Source organism: Plecotus auritus, assembly GCF_963455305.1.
Source record: "Plecotus auritus genome assembly, chromosome: 6".
NCBI lineage: Eukaryota > Metazoa > Chordata > Mammalia > Chiroptera > Vespertilionidae > Plecotus > Plecotus auritus.
The window spans coordinates 161,779,294-161,794,950 of record NC_137773.1 but is presented as its reverse complement, the minus strand read 5'-3'; the positions used below and the strand labels follow the sequence as shown (position 1 = coordinate 161,794,950).

The 15,657-nt window shown below is 32.7% G+C and overlaps 1 protein-coding gene across 5 annotated transcripts in view; it reads left to right on the top strand.

Annotated features, from left to right (window-relative positions):
* SLC4A7 (solute carrier family 4 member 7) overlaps positions 1–12,410 on the top strand; it is a 90,709-nt gene extending 78,299 nt beyond the window's left edge. For all 5 annotated transcript variants that reach the window (XM_080674054.1, XM_080674053.1, XM_080674055.1 and 2 more), the window contains 6 exons: positions 2,167–2,235; positions 3,594–3,767; positions 4,948–5,079; positions 5,831–5,928; positions 8,380–8,487; positions 10,913–12,410. In XM_080674054.1, coding sequence (XP_080530180.1) covers positions 2,167–2,235; positions 3,594–3,767; positions 4,948–5,079; positions 5,831–5,928; positions 8,380–8,487; positions 10,913–10,994 — 663 coding nt within the window. In that variant the 3' untranslated portion in view covers positions 10,995–12,410. The remainder of the gene's footprint in view (positions 1–2,166; positions 2,236–3,593; positions 3,768–4,947; positions 5,080–5,830; positions 5,929–8,379; positions 8,488–10,912) is intronic.
* Positions 12,411–15,657: the final 3,247 nt, after the last annotated feature.

The window sequence follows — 15,657 nt, the reverse complement described above, 5'->3', positions numbered from 1 at the left end:
ATAAACTAAATGAAAGAAAAGTAGTAGTAGCAAGCACTTAGTAGAAAAATATGAACAGCTAATAATATAAATGAATTATGTAAGAATTTATATTTTGTCTAACATCTTTAGTCACATATGCTTCTTGCCATACACATCCTATTGAATCTCGTTGATTTAAAAAGATAACGATAACCATAGCAAACACAGCTAAATATCTAATCTGAAATTTTCTATCTATCCTGGAAGAGCTCAGCTTCATTTTTCCCTTGGTTGCTGTAGTTATTTTTGTTGTAAATGAAATTACTAAGTAAAGAGTTGTATACCATTTATAAACTAGGATACAAGCTTAGAGTACATAAATGTGTGTGCATGCTATATAGTAACGAAAAAATTGATAGTTAAATACTAGAATTCTTTGGCCTCTTTTCATGCACTTTCTAACAGCCTGTTAATTCACCAAATATTTGTTGAGTACTTACTATTCTACTGAGCACTGGGGAAGCAATAATAAACAGGATGCATTGTTGTCTCCTTTTAAGAACTTGCCAGTCTAGTTGGTGAAACAGATAGGTAAATGGGCCATTACTGCCCAGTGGTGAATTATTGTTAGAAGTGTTGGGACAGAAGGAGAAATAGGTGGTCTTATGAGGATGCCATTCTCTCTTGATGAAGGTGCCCTTTAATTTCTTGAAGTTAAAAAATGTTAAAGTATTAACTGCATATAGGCAGAGCAAGTCAAGTAGAATATCAAGAAAGCTCTAAAATGAAAAGCTAGCCTGCTGTTTTTCCTTACTTTCTGAAAGGAACTATCCAGAGGTAAATTCATTTTACTTTTTTGTCTTTTGAGTTATTTTGGCCATTACCACCTTTATAGTTTTTTATACTTCCATAATCTTATTTTTCACTTTATTATCTTTAGACTGGATATCTTTATCAAAGACCGTGATTTCCAAAGTCTAGCTCCAGGGTCGCTGGGAGTTCCTGACACCCTGTCAGGGACTGCCAGATCCTTTTCTTTCCAATCATGTAACTGTCTGAGGCTGAATTTTCTTCATCTGCTTCGGCCAGAGCGACATATTGCAGCAGATTCAGTGTACATGCAGATAAGAGAACTTAGTGGTCTCTCTTAAGCCACCCACTGCAGAGATTTTACAGAAATACAAAACAATGCTACTCTTCTTAATTTTTTTTTAAATTACAGTTTTCCATAAAAATGTCCTTTATATTAATTTGTAATGGGTTTGTTATTTTTAAATGAATTAAAAATAACTATTTAAAAATTGCTTTTAATTCCCAATATGGTGATTATCTATTTCCCAATATAGCTATATGTGTACAGTGTATACATCAATATCTTTAATTTTTAGGGGCTTTTTCCCCCCATTCTGTTTTTTCACTTTTCTTAGCATTCTAATGTTGCTTTATGGATAAAATATTTTCCTGAAGTTTCTGGAGTATATTGATTAGATTTTCTCCAGGTTTCTTAGGAAGGACATACTAGGTTGTTAGTAGAGTCTCCTCTGTGCTCTTAGGTCTTTTTCCTCACAGCTCTCTCCCTTGGATGAGAGTGATGATTGTGGTTTTGAGGAAATGAATGGGGTCTGTTGGCAGTGTCCTGTATCATGCCTAGGCATGGACTAGGTAGGCGTGATTTGGGATCCTCCTCACTGCCAAAGAAATAAGAATTTTCTTTTGGGGGTGGGGTTCAATTATTATATTCAGTAAATGCTACTGTGTGATAGTCACTGTAGGGGTAGTGACAGTAAATAACAATGACTAATGCTGTTTGAGTGATAATTATATATACCACATGCTTTTTTGATCATTTTATGTATTGGAAACCCTTTAATTTTCATGGCATTCTGATACAGGAAAGCACAGAGGTTAAGGCTCAATAAGAGGCTAACTGGGTTTTTAAATCAAGTGATCGGATTGTAATGTTCAATCTCTTAACCACTGAACATGCTCCCTCCCCTTTTAGGAAGGAACATGGAGAAGGTAAACAATTTTCAAGGAGGTTATTGTTTACTAGCATTTCTCTTATTTATAGAAAAGTTAGATCTCATTCCTGAAAGGTCATGTAATTCTGTCTCAGTAGGTATTCAGCAGCCATGCTTTTGTGTCCTTATTGCTGAGAAATTGTTTTAGTAGCATGGGTTCTGATGCTGGTCCTTTCCCTTACAGTTTATCCCAATGCCTGTGCTCTATGGTGTTTTCCTTTACATGGGAGTTTCCTCATTAAAAGGAATCCAGGTAAGTCTTAAATATTTAATGATTTCGTAGAAAAACTTAACAAATTCTTCACTTGCGAAGATTATTTTTATGATGGTAGTGATTTATTCTCAACTCTAATATTTTGAGGACAGGTTAACTGGTGACTTCAAATCTACATTTTCTTGTGATTATTGGCTTACTGCACATTTTCCCCCCCGAGAATGAGGTTATGAACTGATAAGGTCCTAACTATCTTTAATTGAAATCTTTGAAAGGCTTCTATGATTGAAGACTAGTATAGTATGAGGGGAAATCAAAAGGATGGGATGGGGAAAAGGCTGTTTCTGATATGCCGAACAATAATTTCTATGCTTACAAAGAAAAGGTAGATAATCGTTTTCCATTAAAAATGGTAATACCTGCCATTGGTATGGGTGCAGTACAGTTTATAAAGCTAGTACAGAAATTATTCTGTGATCCTTGAAACATCATTGGGAAGCAGGGAAGGAAGAAGTACTAATTTTGTAAATCAGGAAACAAATTGAGGTACTCACTGAGGGTTCTTAACTAAGTAGTGGAGCCAACCAAGGCTGGAACCCAGTGATTTCGCTCTTGTTTTGTCTTATTTATAGTACTTCTGGAGAACAACCCGGTGAAATTTACTAAGATTTGTATCAATCCAACCTTAGTGTAAAATATTTAGCACATAAAGCAAGGTCAGTACCACATGACCACCTCCTGTAATGAAAAGCATATTGTCTAAAGTTGCTGGCAAGACTTCTCAAAGGCAGCATCTTGATTTTTTTCAACACTGTCCAGTATCTGCTCTCCACTGGTCAGGAAATGATCTCATTAACTTTTTTTTTTTTTTTTTTTACAATAATTGTGTGAGGTAGGTAGGGCTGATCTTATTCCAACTTTATAAATGAGGAAATGAAAGCTCAAAAAGACCAAGGAATTTGCTTACAGTTTCCTTTTCAGTGGGTGAAAAATTGGTAATTGTTACCTGAGGTTATTTTCATAGAATCGGTAATGTTAGAACCTTAAAAGATTGTTACTGTTTTGTTGTACATATTAGAAACAAGTTGAAAGATTAAGTGACTCCTGCATTTGATTATAGCACACCAATTTATCTAAATATTTCAGTCCCCCAAATTAAAGCATTTTGGCTTGAGTTTTCGGATTAAATTAATTGCATTGCTCTGATTCCTCCCTGCCTCCTCTCTCCCCCTGGGTTCAGATGTTGTACCCTGAAACATTCTCCTGTACTATCAGAACAAGGAAGTTATAGTTTCAATCACAAAACCCTGAAGTTGAATGTAATTTTTTTCCTAGATAGCAGAAATGATATTTTTGTTGAAAACGTTTTCTTGTTTTGTTTTCCATTCCACACTCAGTTTTTCGACCGTATAAAATTATTTGGCATGCCTGCTAAGCATCAACCCGACCTGATATACCTCCGCTACGTGCCTCTCTGGAAGGTCCACATTTTCACGGTCATTCAGCTTACCTGTCTGGTTCTTTTGTGGGTAATCAAAGCTTCGGCTGCTGCAGTAGTTTTTCCCATGATGGTACGTTTTCTTTTTCAGGCTTTGTTACTAATTAATAACATCTTTGTGTTTTATAGTAATTATTAATATTTATAATTGACTTTGAGAAATAGAATAAACCCATTTTAAGTACCTTTGGTGTTTTGAAATAGGAATGAGCCCTTTCTAGCTATTAAACTAATCATTTTCAAGACGGAATTTGCTTATTTTCTATACTTTTGTCTTGTTTGTTTTTTAGTCTTTGAGCTGTAGATACCATTTTGTATTTTTAAACAACTTTTAAACAAGGTTAGGATATTTATGGAATAAATATGATAGGCAGGTGTAAAAAGCAAAGTAACCAGAACAACTTGATGAATTCAGGACTTATTAAATTGTAGTAAAAATTTTTGAAGAATATTTGTTATAATTCAGTCATTGAGAGTAACTTTTCAAAGATAGGGAAACCCAATCGTAAAAGAAAGAGATTTATTCGACCGCATAATTAAATGTTTTATATGTCCATAGTAAAATCAGATTGTGAACTTGGAGAAAATACTTGTCACATATAAGGCAGATAACGTGTTTCTGTCCAACTACACAGAACTCTTATGAATTTATGACCAAGTCATAAAAACCAATTGCAAAACAGGCAAAGGATATGAAATAGTAAAAACAGAAAAGGGAATCCAAATTGCCAGTGAACATTTGAAAACATCTTTAACCTTATTAATAGTTAAAGAAAAGCAGACTAAGTAAAAACATATCTTTTTTACAAATATAACTGGAAAGTTATATTTTACAAATATAATTGGAACCTAATGCTATAAAATGGGTTCTCTCATGCACTGCTCAAAGATTTTTTTGTTATTATCTCTACTTATATAATGTATGTAGTACAAAGTCATCATAAAAGTTAATAATCTTTTTTAAACTGTGAAGATGCCATGCTTAAACTGCTTTATGATTTATACAGAGTGTAAGGGATTTATATAAGAAAAGGTTAAAAATGCCTTTACATCTTTTCTTTGAGCAGAAAGACAGAGGGGACTCAGTTCCTTTGAAGTAAAAAGGTGCATGAAATCATATTAAAATAAATTTTATAAAGTACTTTTTCTTATGTTTAATAAATTAAAGTAATATACTAAAGTAATGTATAATAAATTAATATAATTTATATATTTTTAAATGTTACTTAATAGTCTTCCCCTCACTTTTTAAGGTTCTTGCATTAGTCTTTGTACGTAAGCTCATGGATCTGTGTTTCACAAAGAGAGAACTAAGTTGGCTTGATGATCTCATGCCAGAAAGTAAGAAAAAGAAGGAAGATGACAAAAAGAAAAAAGAGAAAGAGGTAAAAACACAAGAATTTTAAATTTACCAAGTAGCAGCCTCTATTACAGTCACTTTATGGGAATGAACTCCTTTAAGACCTCTTAAGAACTTTATCATTATAAAGTGTAAGTACTTTATTACTCCCAATTTACAAGTAAGGAAACTTGGAGAGAGGTTAGTTAGTAGGTAACTTGTCCCAAATATGGTTTTTACCCATTTTACCAACTTGTTCCATCCATAGTCCCGACACAAAAATACTTCTTAAAAAAATTACATATTATGTGCATATTTAATAACCATTCAGAAGAATTTAGCAGTGTGCAAACATAGGAACACAGAATAATTCTACATCATAGTCTACAATCTAATTTAACTTTAAATACAGAAGTATATTTTAGGGTACACTTAAATTCTTTAAAAATATATTTTTTTATTGATTTCAGAGAGGACGGGAGGAGAAAGAGATTGAAACATCAATGATGATGAGAGAGAATCATTGATTGGCTGCCTTCTGCATGCCCCCTACGGGGGATGGAGCTGCAACCTGGTTCATAGGTCGGTGCTCAACCACTGAGCCACACTGGCTGGGTGGTACACTTTAATTTTTACAGCGATTTAATAATCTGGCATACACAAAGACAAAAAGGACTTTTAAGTAAACATCTTATGACAAAAAATAAAATAAAACTTTAGTCTTCATATGTTGACTTGTAACATGGAGGTTGAGTTGAAATCTTCCGGGAGAAGTAATCTCTGTGTGTGCTCTAAAGGAGGCTGAACGCATGCTTCAAGCTGACGACGACACTGTGCACCTTCCGTTTGAAGGAGGAAGTCTCTTGCAGATTCCGGTTAAGGCCCTAAAATATAGGTGAGATACAACTGTACCTTGTAAATGTGTTTTATATACACATGTCAATTGCACGAATAAGCTATGTAATGCTTCTTTAAAATAATGGTACCTATTTTTAAAAAGGCCACAAAGCCTGCGTCTGGCATATCAGCTAAAGGAGGGCTTCATGCAATTCTCCTGCTCCTTCTTCCTCCCAGGAGCGAAGAAGAAGCTGGACTTGAACCAGAGCTCTGAATTTCTGGGCCAAGCAGACAAGATTTCCTTGTCTCAGCACTTTTTAAGTTTCAGAGAAGTTGAAGGTTAACACACAAGTCTCTGAATATTCTCATTCTCTCAGTAGTACAGCTGGGGTCAGTGTGTGCTGGACAGTAAACCTTTGCAATGCATTTTCTGATACCCTTCCAATATACAACTCTGTTTAGAGGCCCAGGAACTCCTAGTGTCCAAAGGTGTGATTTGACCTCTGGCAGCTAAGGCTCATATTATGGAAAAATAATGAAGTTTCATATTTCGTTTGTCATGTGGGCTTTCGGTGATTTATATTTTAAATTTAAGAAGAACTAAAGGTAGAGGTTGCGAAATGTAAACTTTTTTTGTAAAGATTAAAATGTAAACTTTTTAAAAAAGATTAAAAACCTGCATTATTTATGCACACTTCTGATTCCTATTTCTAAATATTCCATTTCTGATTAGCTAGTTAGAGCTCTGCTTTGCTAGATTCTGTAAATGTTGGCTAAATGAATTAATATAATAACTTTGTTGGTTGTACTTCTAAAAGGAGTTTAGGAAACTGCCGTGGTTATTAGTGACACTCATCAACTTGGGGAGATGCTTTACTACTTAATTTCTGTTGGTCCTGCATTAGCACTTTCTCAGTGTGGTTATACATGGGCCTTGACGAATGGAATTTGAGTTTGTATTTAAACTGTGTGATATTGAACAAAAAGAACGGGTGTATATTCACTTTTATTGTTTAAGTGATGACACGAACCACGATTAATGCTGCTTTCCTTCAAATTTGAACATCACGAATACTAGGAATTGGCTGACCTGTTTATCTGCCAGAATTTAAAATTTTAATTAGTTTTGGATTACTTGCCGTGAAAATCAACGAGATAATTTATGACACCATTTGGAAACTATTTAGCCCTATATAATGCGAAAGTAATGTATTTAATGTGAGCAAACTTTTCCCCATCTAGTTTTGGAGGAAAACAAAATGTGTACTTTCTTCAAAAAGGTCTTAATGTCTACTAATGGGAAAGTCCTGACTTAAAGGAGGACATTTGGAAACTAAAACGTGGTTCAAGAATTCTTCTCTTCAGTTATTTGATGTTGGCAACCAAGCAAAGAAATGTTTTCTCAGAGCAGGCAGAGTTCCAATTTGTATGGCCGTGCCTTTGTGAATTGGGGCATTCAAATTGTGTGCACTTTTAAAAAGTTGACCTGATGAAGCAGCCATTTCTAGAGACTCTAAAATGATCATGTCCCACTTTTCTAGTCTTAAATTTAAAATGATATTCGGATTTAAAGAATGGACAAAGCTAGCACCCTCTAAATGACTGCTATTTGGTCATTTATAACCTAGTTGCCATCACATTGTTAATTTAACATCTAACTTGACATTTGTGTTTGTCGCTTTCTTGCATGAAATGTTTTTCTTTTGCTGAAGAAAAAGAGCTTGCAAATATGTTCTGTTAACTTCATGTTTCTAGTACTTCCATATTACTTGTGACTGACAACCTTGAGCCCATAATGATTTATGGATTAGCATCATTATTGGATTTAGGGTTTTGAAGTAATTTTTTACAGTATTTCAAATAGACATTTGTTTTTTATAATGAGACAGTATTTTGATCTTTTGATTTTCATTTGATAAATTTGATATAACACTTTGATACTAAAAATGTGAATGCCAGCAAAAATCAGTACTTATAAAGCCTGTTTTTGTACTGCCTGTTGAAATATTTTCAGAGCTCTGTTTTCAGTTTTAAAGTGTCACCTTTCCCAGCATTCTTTGAATGGTTTTAAGAGCTTTAAAAAAGCATAGTCTTAATTTTTTCCTACCTACTTTGGATAGTTATTTGATGAGATTAAAGTTTGTGCCAATTATAAGTTTTCTAATTGACTTGAGGCAGTATTATTTTTATATTTGTTAACACAATAATATATTCTTATATGTTATTTCAATAGTATACTTATAGCCAAAATGATCATCTTTGGGTATCATTGCCAATTTAATTAGCCTTACTTCTAGTTTTGACTATAAAGAAAGATGCATTTCCTCGTGAGACCTTTATAATGGAACTCCCAATATTCTGATATCTTGCTAGACCTTGGTTTGTGTGCATGGCAAAGAGTTTTCTTAATTTTAAGTTGATGAAAGCAAATATTATATAGGTAAATAATGACATTATTAATGCTTTTGCAAGTACTGAATACTAATAAAAAAGTGTGTTTGTTCTTCAGTGTTGATCCCTCAGTTGTTAACATATCAGATGAAATGGCCAAAACTGCACAGTGGAAGGCACTTTCCATGAATACTGAGAATGCCAAAGTAACCAGATCTAACACGAGGTAGCTGTAACTATTTACGCATTTTCTATCTCTAGCCAGTTTTCAATTTGCTTATGGATAGCTGTTCAGTAAAACCATTGTGTTTAACTTAATTTACATAATTTATATTTTCCTTACCTAAAACCAACTTTTTTTCTTCTTTTCCTTCCTTTTTCCTTTCATCTATTAACCCATTATTTTTCTGGATACTGGAATCAGGTAAAAATACTGATTATTTTGTTTTTTAAAATTTGTTGTTTTCTGCCCTTACCGGTTTGGCTCAGTGGATAGAGTGTTGGCCTGCGGACTGAGGGGTCCCGGGTTCGATTCCGGTCAGGGGCATGTGCCTTGGTTGCGGGCACATCCCCAGTGGGGAGTGTGCAGGAGGCAGCTGATCGATGTTTCTCTCTCATCGATGTTTCTAACTCTATCCCTCTCCCTCTCTGTAAAAAAATCAATAAAATATATTTTAAAAAAAATAAAAAAAATTTGTTTTCTATTTCAAAAAATTTGAGCTATTTTATAATAAAGATGAATATATACCTCTGATAGTATAAAGTACATATATATAAAAGATCAGAAACCCTATAAAAATATAATTACTAGGGATAAATAAATTCTGTGATTAAACACTTTCAGTCATGCTCTCTGATATTCCAAGAAGAAAACATAAAATATTTTTTTTAAATTTTGTTTTAGCCTGGGATTTCTCTGAAGATATTGGGAAGAAATGTAATCCATGGATATAAAGGCCATTCAGTTTTATAATGTCCCATATATCACATAACCATTTTATAACCCCTTTCTTATATTTCTTATTATGTAACCCTTTTTTCTTCGTTTCAAGGCCTGAACCTCAGGGATTCCAGTTTGATAATCATTAGTACTTTCATCCCTTAGGTGTCTGGAGAAATGAGGTATAATCTTGTTGGATACTCATTTATTATTATTATTTTCGTTAACCCTCAGAAGATATTTTTTCCCATTGTTTTTTCAGAGAAAGTGGAAGAAGGGGAGGGAGAGAGAGAGAGAGAGAGAGGTGAGAGAGATACATTGACTGGTTGCCTCCTGCATGCACCCCCAGAGGGGGCAGGGAGTGAACCTGCAACCCAGGTATGTGCCCTTCCCTGAAATGAAATCAAACCCTTCACCCTTCAGTGTGCAGGCCAATGCTCTAACCACTGAACTCACTGGCTAGGGCCTCATTCATTTTTAACAAATATTTATTTTGTGTGCACTTTGTACCAGACTATAGATTGGGTGTCAGTATACTCTGTTTGGGCATCAGGTTAACATTTTTCCAGGCAAGCAGTCACATAGCTATTTCTGTTTAGTTATTATCTTTCTGGCCACCATCTTTTGATGATACTTGATTAGGGTTTGTTTCGTTTTTTTTTTTATTCTTTCCCTACCTCCTTTTAGAACATTACTCCTACTTAATCTCTCCATTTTTTTTTTAATGTTATCATTTCTTGAGTTCTAATTTCTAAACTGGTGATTTCCTTATTCACTTCTGCCTTTTATCTTAAAGTTTTTAAGTTGAGCTCTGTCATTTTGGGTTATTTCATGTAGCCAGAGTTTCACTGAATACTCTTAATTTTTCACCCCTCGTCAGCACTCCTGGCCCAGATTTTTAATATAGTTATGATATGTGTGTGTATATAAATATCTACCTTACAGTAATATTATAGTATTTTTATATTTCTGCCTTTCATTTACGTTATCCCTCAATTCAAAATCAAATAGGAAGAAAGAGAATGTTTGGGTTATATTGTTTTAACAGAAAAATATTTTTGGGCAGGGGATACCTTGCTTCAGTTTTGTCTGGAGAAGGCAGCAAAACATAAGTGTGTTTTTATACTTTTGAAAGTAATTCAGATCCCAGATATATTCCTGTAGTACAATTAAATCAGTTACTTAAATCCATATACATGGAATTATTGTATTTTATATTAACTTTTGAAAATAAGAATATGTGTTTTGATCTTATATTTGTGAACCAAATTTGGGAGAGAAGATTTATAAATTTGTTACATTTTTTTTTTAGGAAATCTATTTGATGCTTACAAATGTTAATAAAGATTAATTTTTAATGGATTTGTCAGTGCAATAAAAGTCCAGTGCTATCACTGTACATATATAAAGTAAAAGCAATAAATCAAACATAGTAATATACTGAACAATTTAAAGAGCTGCTCTTCAGCTGTAAGAAAAACATGAATCTCAGTGGGAAAATTATCTATTAAAAGAACTAAGAATTTTAATATTTGTCTTTCCAATTAAGTTTACAGATAGGAAAAGAAAGCAGTAAAATAATAGTAGCAAGACATTTATATTATTAATAGCCATCTGAAAGGCTTATTATGAATGCTTATTGTTAGCCATATTTAGAATGTAATATCTATTTATTTAAAAGTCATTTATTCTCATTCTTTGTTTTAAATAGCCCTGAAAAACCTGTGAGTGTTAAAATAAATATTGAAGATGAACCAACAAAGAAATACATGGATGCTGAAACTTCACTATAGAATTGAACCAAGAGGAATTATATATATATAGACATACAGATACTTATATATATGATGTGTGTATTTCATGTCACTATAACAATATTGTATGTCATGCTATTTATGCGTGACCACTTGGTTTTTAAAAGTGGTGTCTGAAGTTTGTTAGGAGTGCCATGGAGACTGTGTATATAAAGAAATAGTCTTTTAGAAGTGAGGTATATGGTTCTTACAATTCAAATATTTATTCTGATGAAAAAAATTGTTCTGTTTTGCAATAGAAAGATGTGGGGAAATGCATTCAATGTACATTTATTTAAATTTGTTTATCAGTGACAATTCATACCAATCTTAAGTGATATGTACTTTGTCCATATGTTTCTAATTTTAACTTGAGTTGCACACATTATTTCACTTGTGCTAGTGCTTTATGGGAAGAATAGGGGATCGTTATGCCAATGCTGTGGGACAGAATATTAACATGTCATGGCTTCTCTTTGTGTGTGTTCCGTTTATGTAGATGCCCATCATGTTTCACAAGCGATGGAATTTTTTCGCTTACAGAGGTAGAACAATGGAAACTTCCTAGATAAGAACTATAGTTTTGACCTTTTTTTAAAAAAATTTATTTTAAATCTTTAAGACCTCCAACATCTAGGTTTCATTCAGATAAGTAAAATTGCAGATGATTTTAATTTAACCCCCATCCCAGTCAGACATTTATGAATTTTAGAATGCTAGTTACAGTAGTTAAATTTTGTTACCATTGTAGAAATTTTTTTCTGATTTCTAATACTTTATTAGAGCCCAGAATGCTCACTCTATTCTCTGCCTTTGCTGTCTTTTACTTAAGTGTGGTTTAGTTTGTATCAGGTTCAAGGTTTTGATTATTTTTCTATTGTAAGTAGTACGATGAAATAATCAGGAGTCAGAATTCTCTTAAATGGGTTTATGATCAGTATTACTTTATTCTAGTAGGATTTACCTTTCATTTTCTGTTTACATTGTTCTTTCTATTGTATAGATAATATTTAATAGATTGTTATATGTGATTTCATTTTAAAATATTTTATTTATTTTAATTGATATGATGCTTATGTATTATAAACAAACATTTGAAAAGGTAACAAATATAGAGTAAATTGTTAATGTAAATAGTTGGTGCTCATTGCATTTACAGTTTATTATCTGAAAGCAGTTGACAGATTTTACATCTTTATATAATGCACTGCCATATTTGTATTTTAAAAGGAATTTGGAAATTTTATGTATAGCTCAGATTGATGGCATTCTTTCTGTTTTGTGTTAGTATTTGTTACTTAGTTTTTGATCTTCTGAGCTGTCTTTTAACTTCTAGCAAATCTTTTTAGTCATCTTTTTTCTACTCTTAGCTCCACATGAAATAAATAAATGTTCTTGTTAAGCCTGTAGGACTGGATGAATGGGGTTGTGAAACTAATTTGGCAAGAGGATAATTTAATAACAGCTAAATGAATATAGAGAAGCCCCAGAAATATTTAAAATAGTGACATGAATAGTAGGACAGAGGATCATGAGAAATGCCCAAAGCTGATATTTTAGCAATTTGGAATGCTTTTAAATCTATTTTAAAATACTTAATAACTAGTGTAATTTACCCGTCTGAGATTGTATTATCAGATTCTAGTTAAAATAACAGATGTAACTTATGCCTCAGATGGGAGGTTGCAAATGTAGCCACTCTTAAATATAGCTGGCATCATTTGGTACTGCCTAAAAAAGAGTTCTACTCTATTGACAGTTGATAATAGAGTATTTATTACCCACGGTGCTTGTTATTGTTCTTGCGCTTCCATTGAAGTGATTCCTTTTTGTTCATAGCAGCATAATCATTTCCAAAGACCCCCAGTATTTGCTGCTGTATTTTGTAAACTCCCCTGATGTACATGAATAGGAGGATTTCCTCACATAATTTCCTTAAGTCTGGACATCATAAGTTTAACAAATGTGCGTTATTTTATAGGATGTGATTTTAAAATTCAAACTGAAAACTACCTGGGATCATAGTGTTTCTGTGATTTTATTGAATTATGTATAGTGATTGTCCAGTGCCAGAAAAACCATGACTTGCAAAATACTTTGCACTCAAAATGTTTTTAGTATGTTTCAAATTTGATAATGGTTTCTGCTTTCTTTTGACTACTTGACTTATAAAATGATTTGATATGACTACTCCATTGAAGAGCAAAGGTAACTCAAGTTTAAGTAATTAACTGCTTGTTTTATATGGTTATATTATTCCACTATTTTTGAAAAATAACAATCATGGATAGCATTCATTGCCAGAGAATGAAAAATATAATTTACTACATATATTGATTCTTAAATGTTGCCTTAAATAGGTGGAAATGAGCAGTAGTAATTGCTATGTACTGATTTACCTCAAGGTGCAAAATAATTCAACCTGTACATATTCCATTTACAAAATAAGTTCACAGACACAGCTCTGCACTTTCTTAGATGCCTTGGTTTCCAGGATGGGGCTTAGTGCTACTGAATACCCTGGCTCCAGAGCCACCTCAGGATATTCTTCTCTCCACCCTATTTTATTTATTTATAGACACTGCTTACAAAGACTATAATGAATCCTGATGCTGACCATCTGAAATTTACTTTTTTTGAATGCTACTTCATTCTAAAATAGCAGCTTTTGAAAAAACAGTGAACTAACTTCCTTATGATAAAAGGATGATTCTGTATATTCTCTAATAATATTAGGTATGCCGAGTGAAGCACACAATCTTTCTAATAGGTGTTTGTGTGCGTGTGCGTGTGCGTGTGCGTGTGTGTGTGTATATAAGTGATTTATCAAATCTTAAATCTCTCAAGTTGTTTAACAAAGCTGTGGCGAATCAATGTTCACATTTGCCAAGTCTTCTGTAAAACATATAGGACAAATTTTTTTTATGTCCTAATGTGTGTATTTATAAAGCAGATTTCTTTACCACTCAAGATTAATTTTTTTCATCCAAAAACATTTCTTTTTTTTTTCTTCACATACTTTAAAATTTATTGTATGTATATAATAGCTTTCTTTTTCCTTTTACAAAGACAGGTTCAAAATTCTGTACAAAGAGAAAATGGTTTCTGAAACAGGTATGACACCAGAGCTTGCTGTCTTGTCAGGATTATATCATGTACATCAGTTCTGTGAATGTGCTCAAGAATTTTACATGTGAATCCTGTTTTAAAGTGCCCAGATTTCAGATACATCAGCCATTTGATACATTTTAATTAAAAAAATGTTTAATGTTTTAAATTTATTTATATAGATCACATTGTTGTTACCGTATGCAGTACAAATATGTGAAATGTCTTTTGATTTAGTCCGACAATTATTTATTTTTCAGAAAGTAAACTTAAAGACTTTAAGGACATTCAAAATTTAAAATAGTGTTCAGAATTAAAAATTTGGCAATTTAATGTAAAGTTGATTCTCTCTTAACTTTTCAAAAAATAATATAAGTATCAATAGGAAAACATATATTTGGAAATGGAATCATCTAAAGATCATTTTAAAAATTTAATTTATCAGCACATATTGACTTCTATAGTTGACTTAGAATAATTGTTAAACCCCAGTTTTTTAAATCAGATTTTTGTGCATTGATTGATTTTTGCGTTTTGGCTTTTCTTTTGTTGCTTTAATATTGAAAGTTTCTGTTTTGTTTTGATTTTTCCTGTAGAAGGGGTTATCTTCCAATGTTTACTATATTTAAATAAGTAGAAATTGAATTTTATTGTTCATTTATGTAATATTTGATAGCTTGGTATAATTTCACAGTACAGTTCTAATTTTTATGACTTTTATAATTACAATGATATTTTTTTTGTAATAAAATCCAAAGTAAATTAAACATTGAAAACGTAGAACTGATATTTTTCATTTATATGAAGTACAAGTCTCTACCAAGTCTAATGTGAATGACCTTGCCTTTTAAATTTGTTTTATAATTGTTAGAAGAAAACTATTTTTTGGAGATGTTATTGAAGTTGAAAGAGCAATAAAAGTCTACTGAATTAGTTGTTGGATAGTCTTTATTCTGTACTTGGATTTTTAGAAGAGTTGCATATCATGCTCAGGAGGAGGGATAGGGGATAAAGAAATGAAAGTGATTTCTATTTCTTACCTCCTGATACTCACATGCTTCAGTAAGAGAGAAAAGAGAAAACTGATAAAAGATGAAACAAAGTAGTGTGTATTCATAATTACTTTTTTGATAGTTGAGAAATTAAAGCCCTGTAAAATAGGCTGATTTATTATTTTTCCTATTTTAAGACACATCTATTTAGGGTAGCATTTGCAATGTGATGTGTAATGAGCACACATCACATTACATGGTATGTAATGACCATGTTAATATTGGGTGCTCATTGCGTGCCAGGCAGAATTCAAAACTCTCATTTCGTTTACACTTCACATCAACATCTGGGAGTCGTCATTTTCCATTCCAGTTGAGTTGTAAAATGAAAACATAAGAAATTTCCCAAGTTGCCCAACATGGAAGAGTCCGCCCTCATCCCCCACCCCAGGCCTTCACCACACTATTGTCTATGTCCATGGGTTATGCATATATGCATACAAGTTCCTGGGTTGATCTTTTCCCACCCACACACACACCCGCCTTCCCTCTTGAGAGTCCAT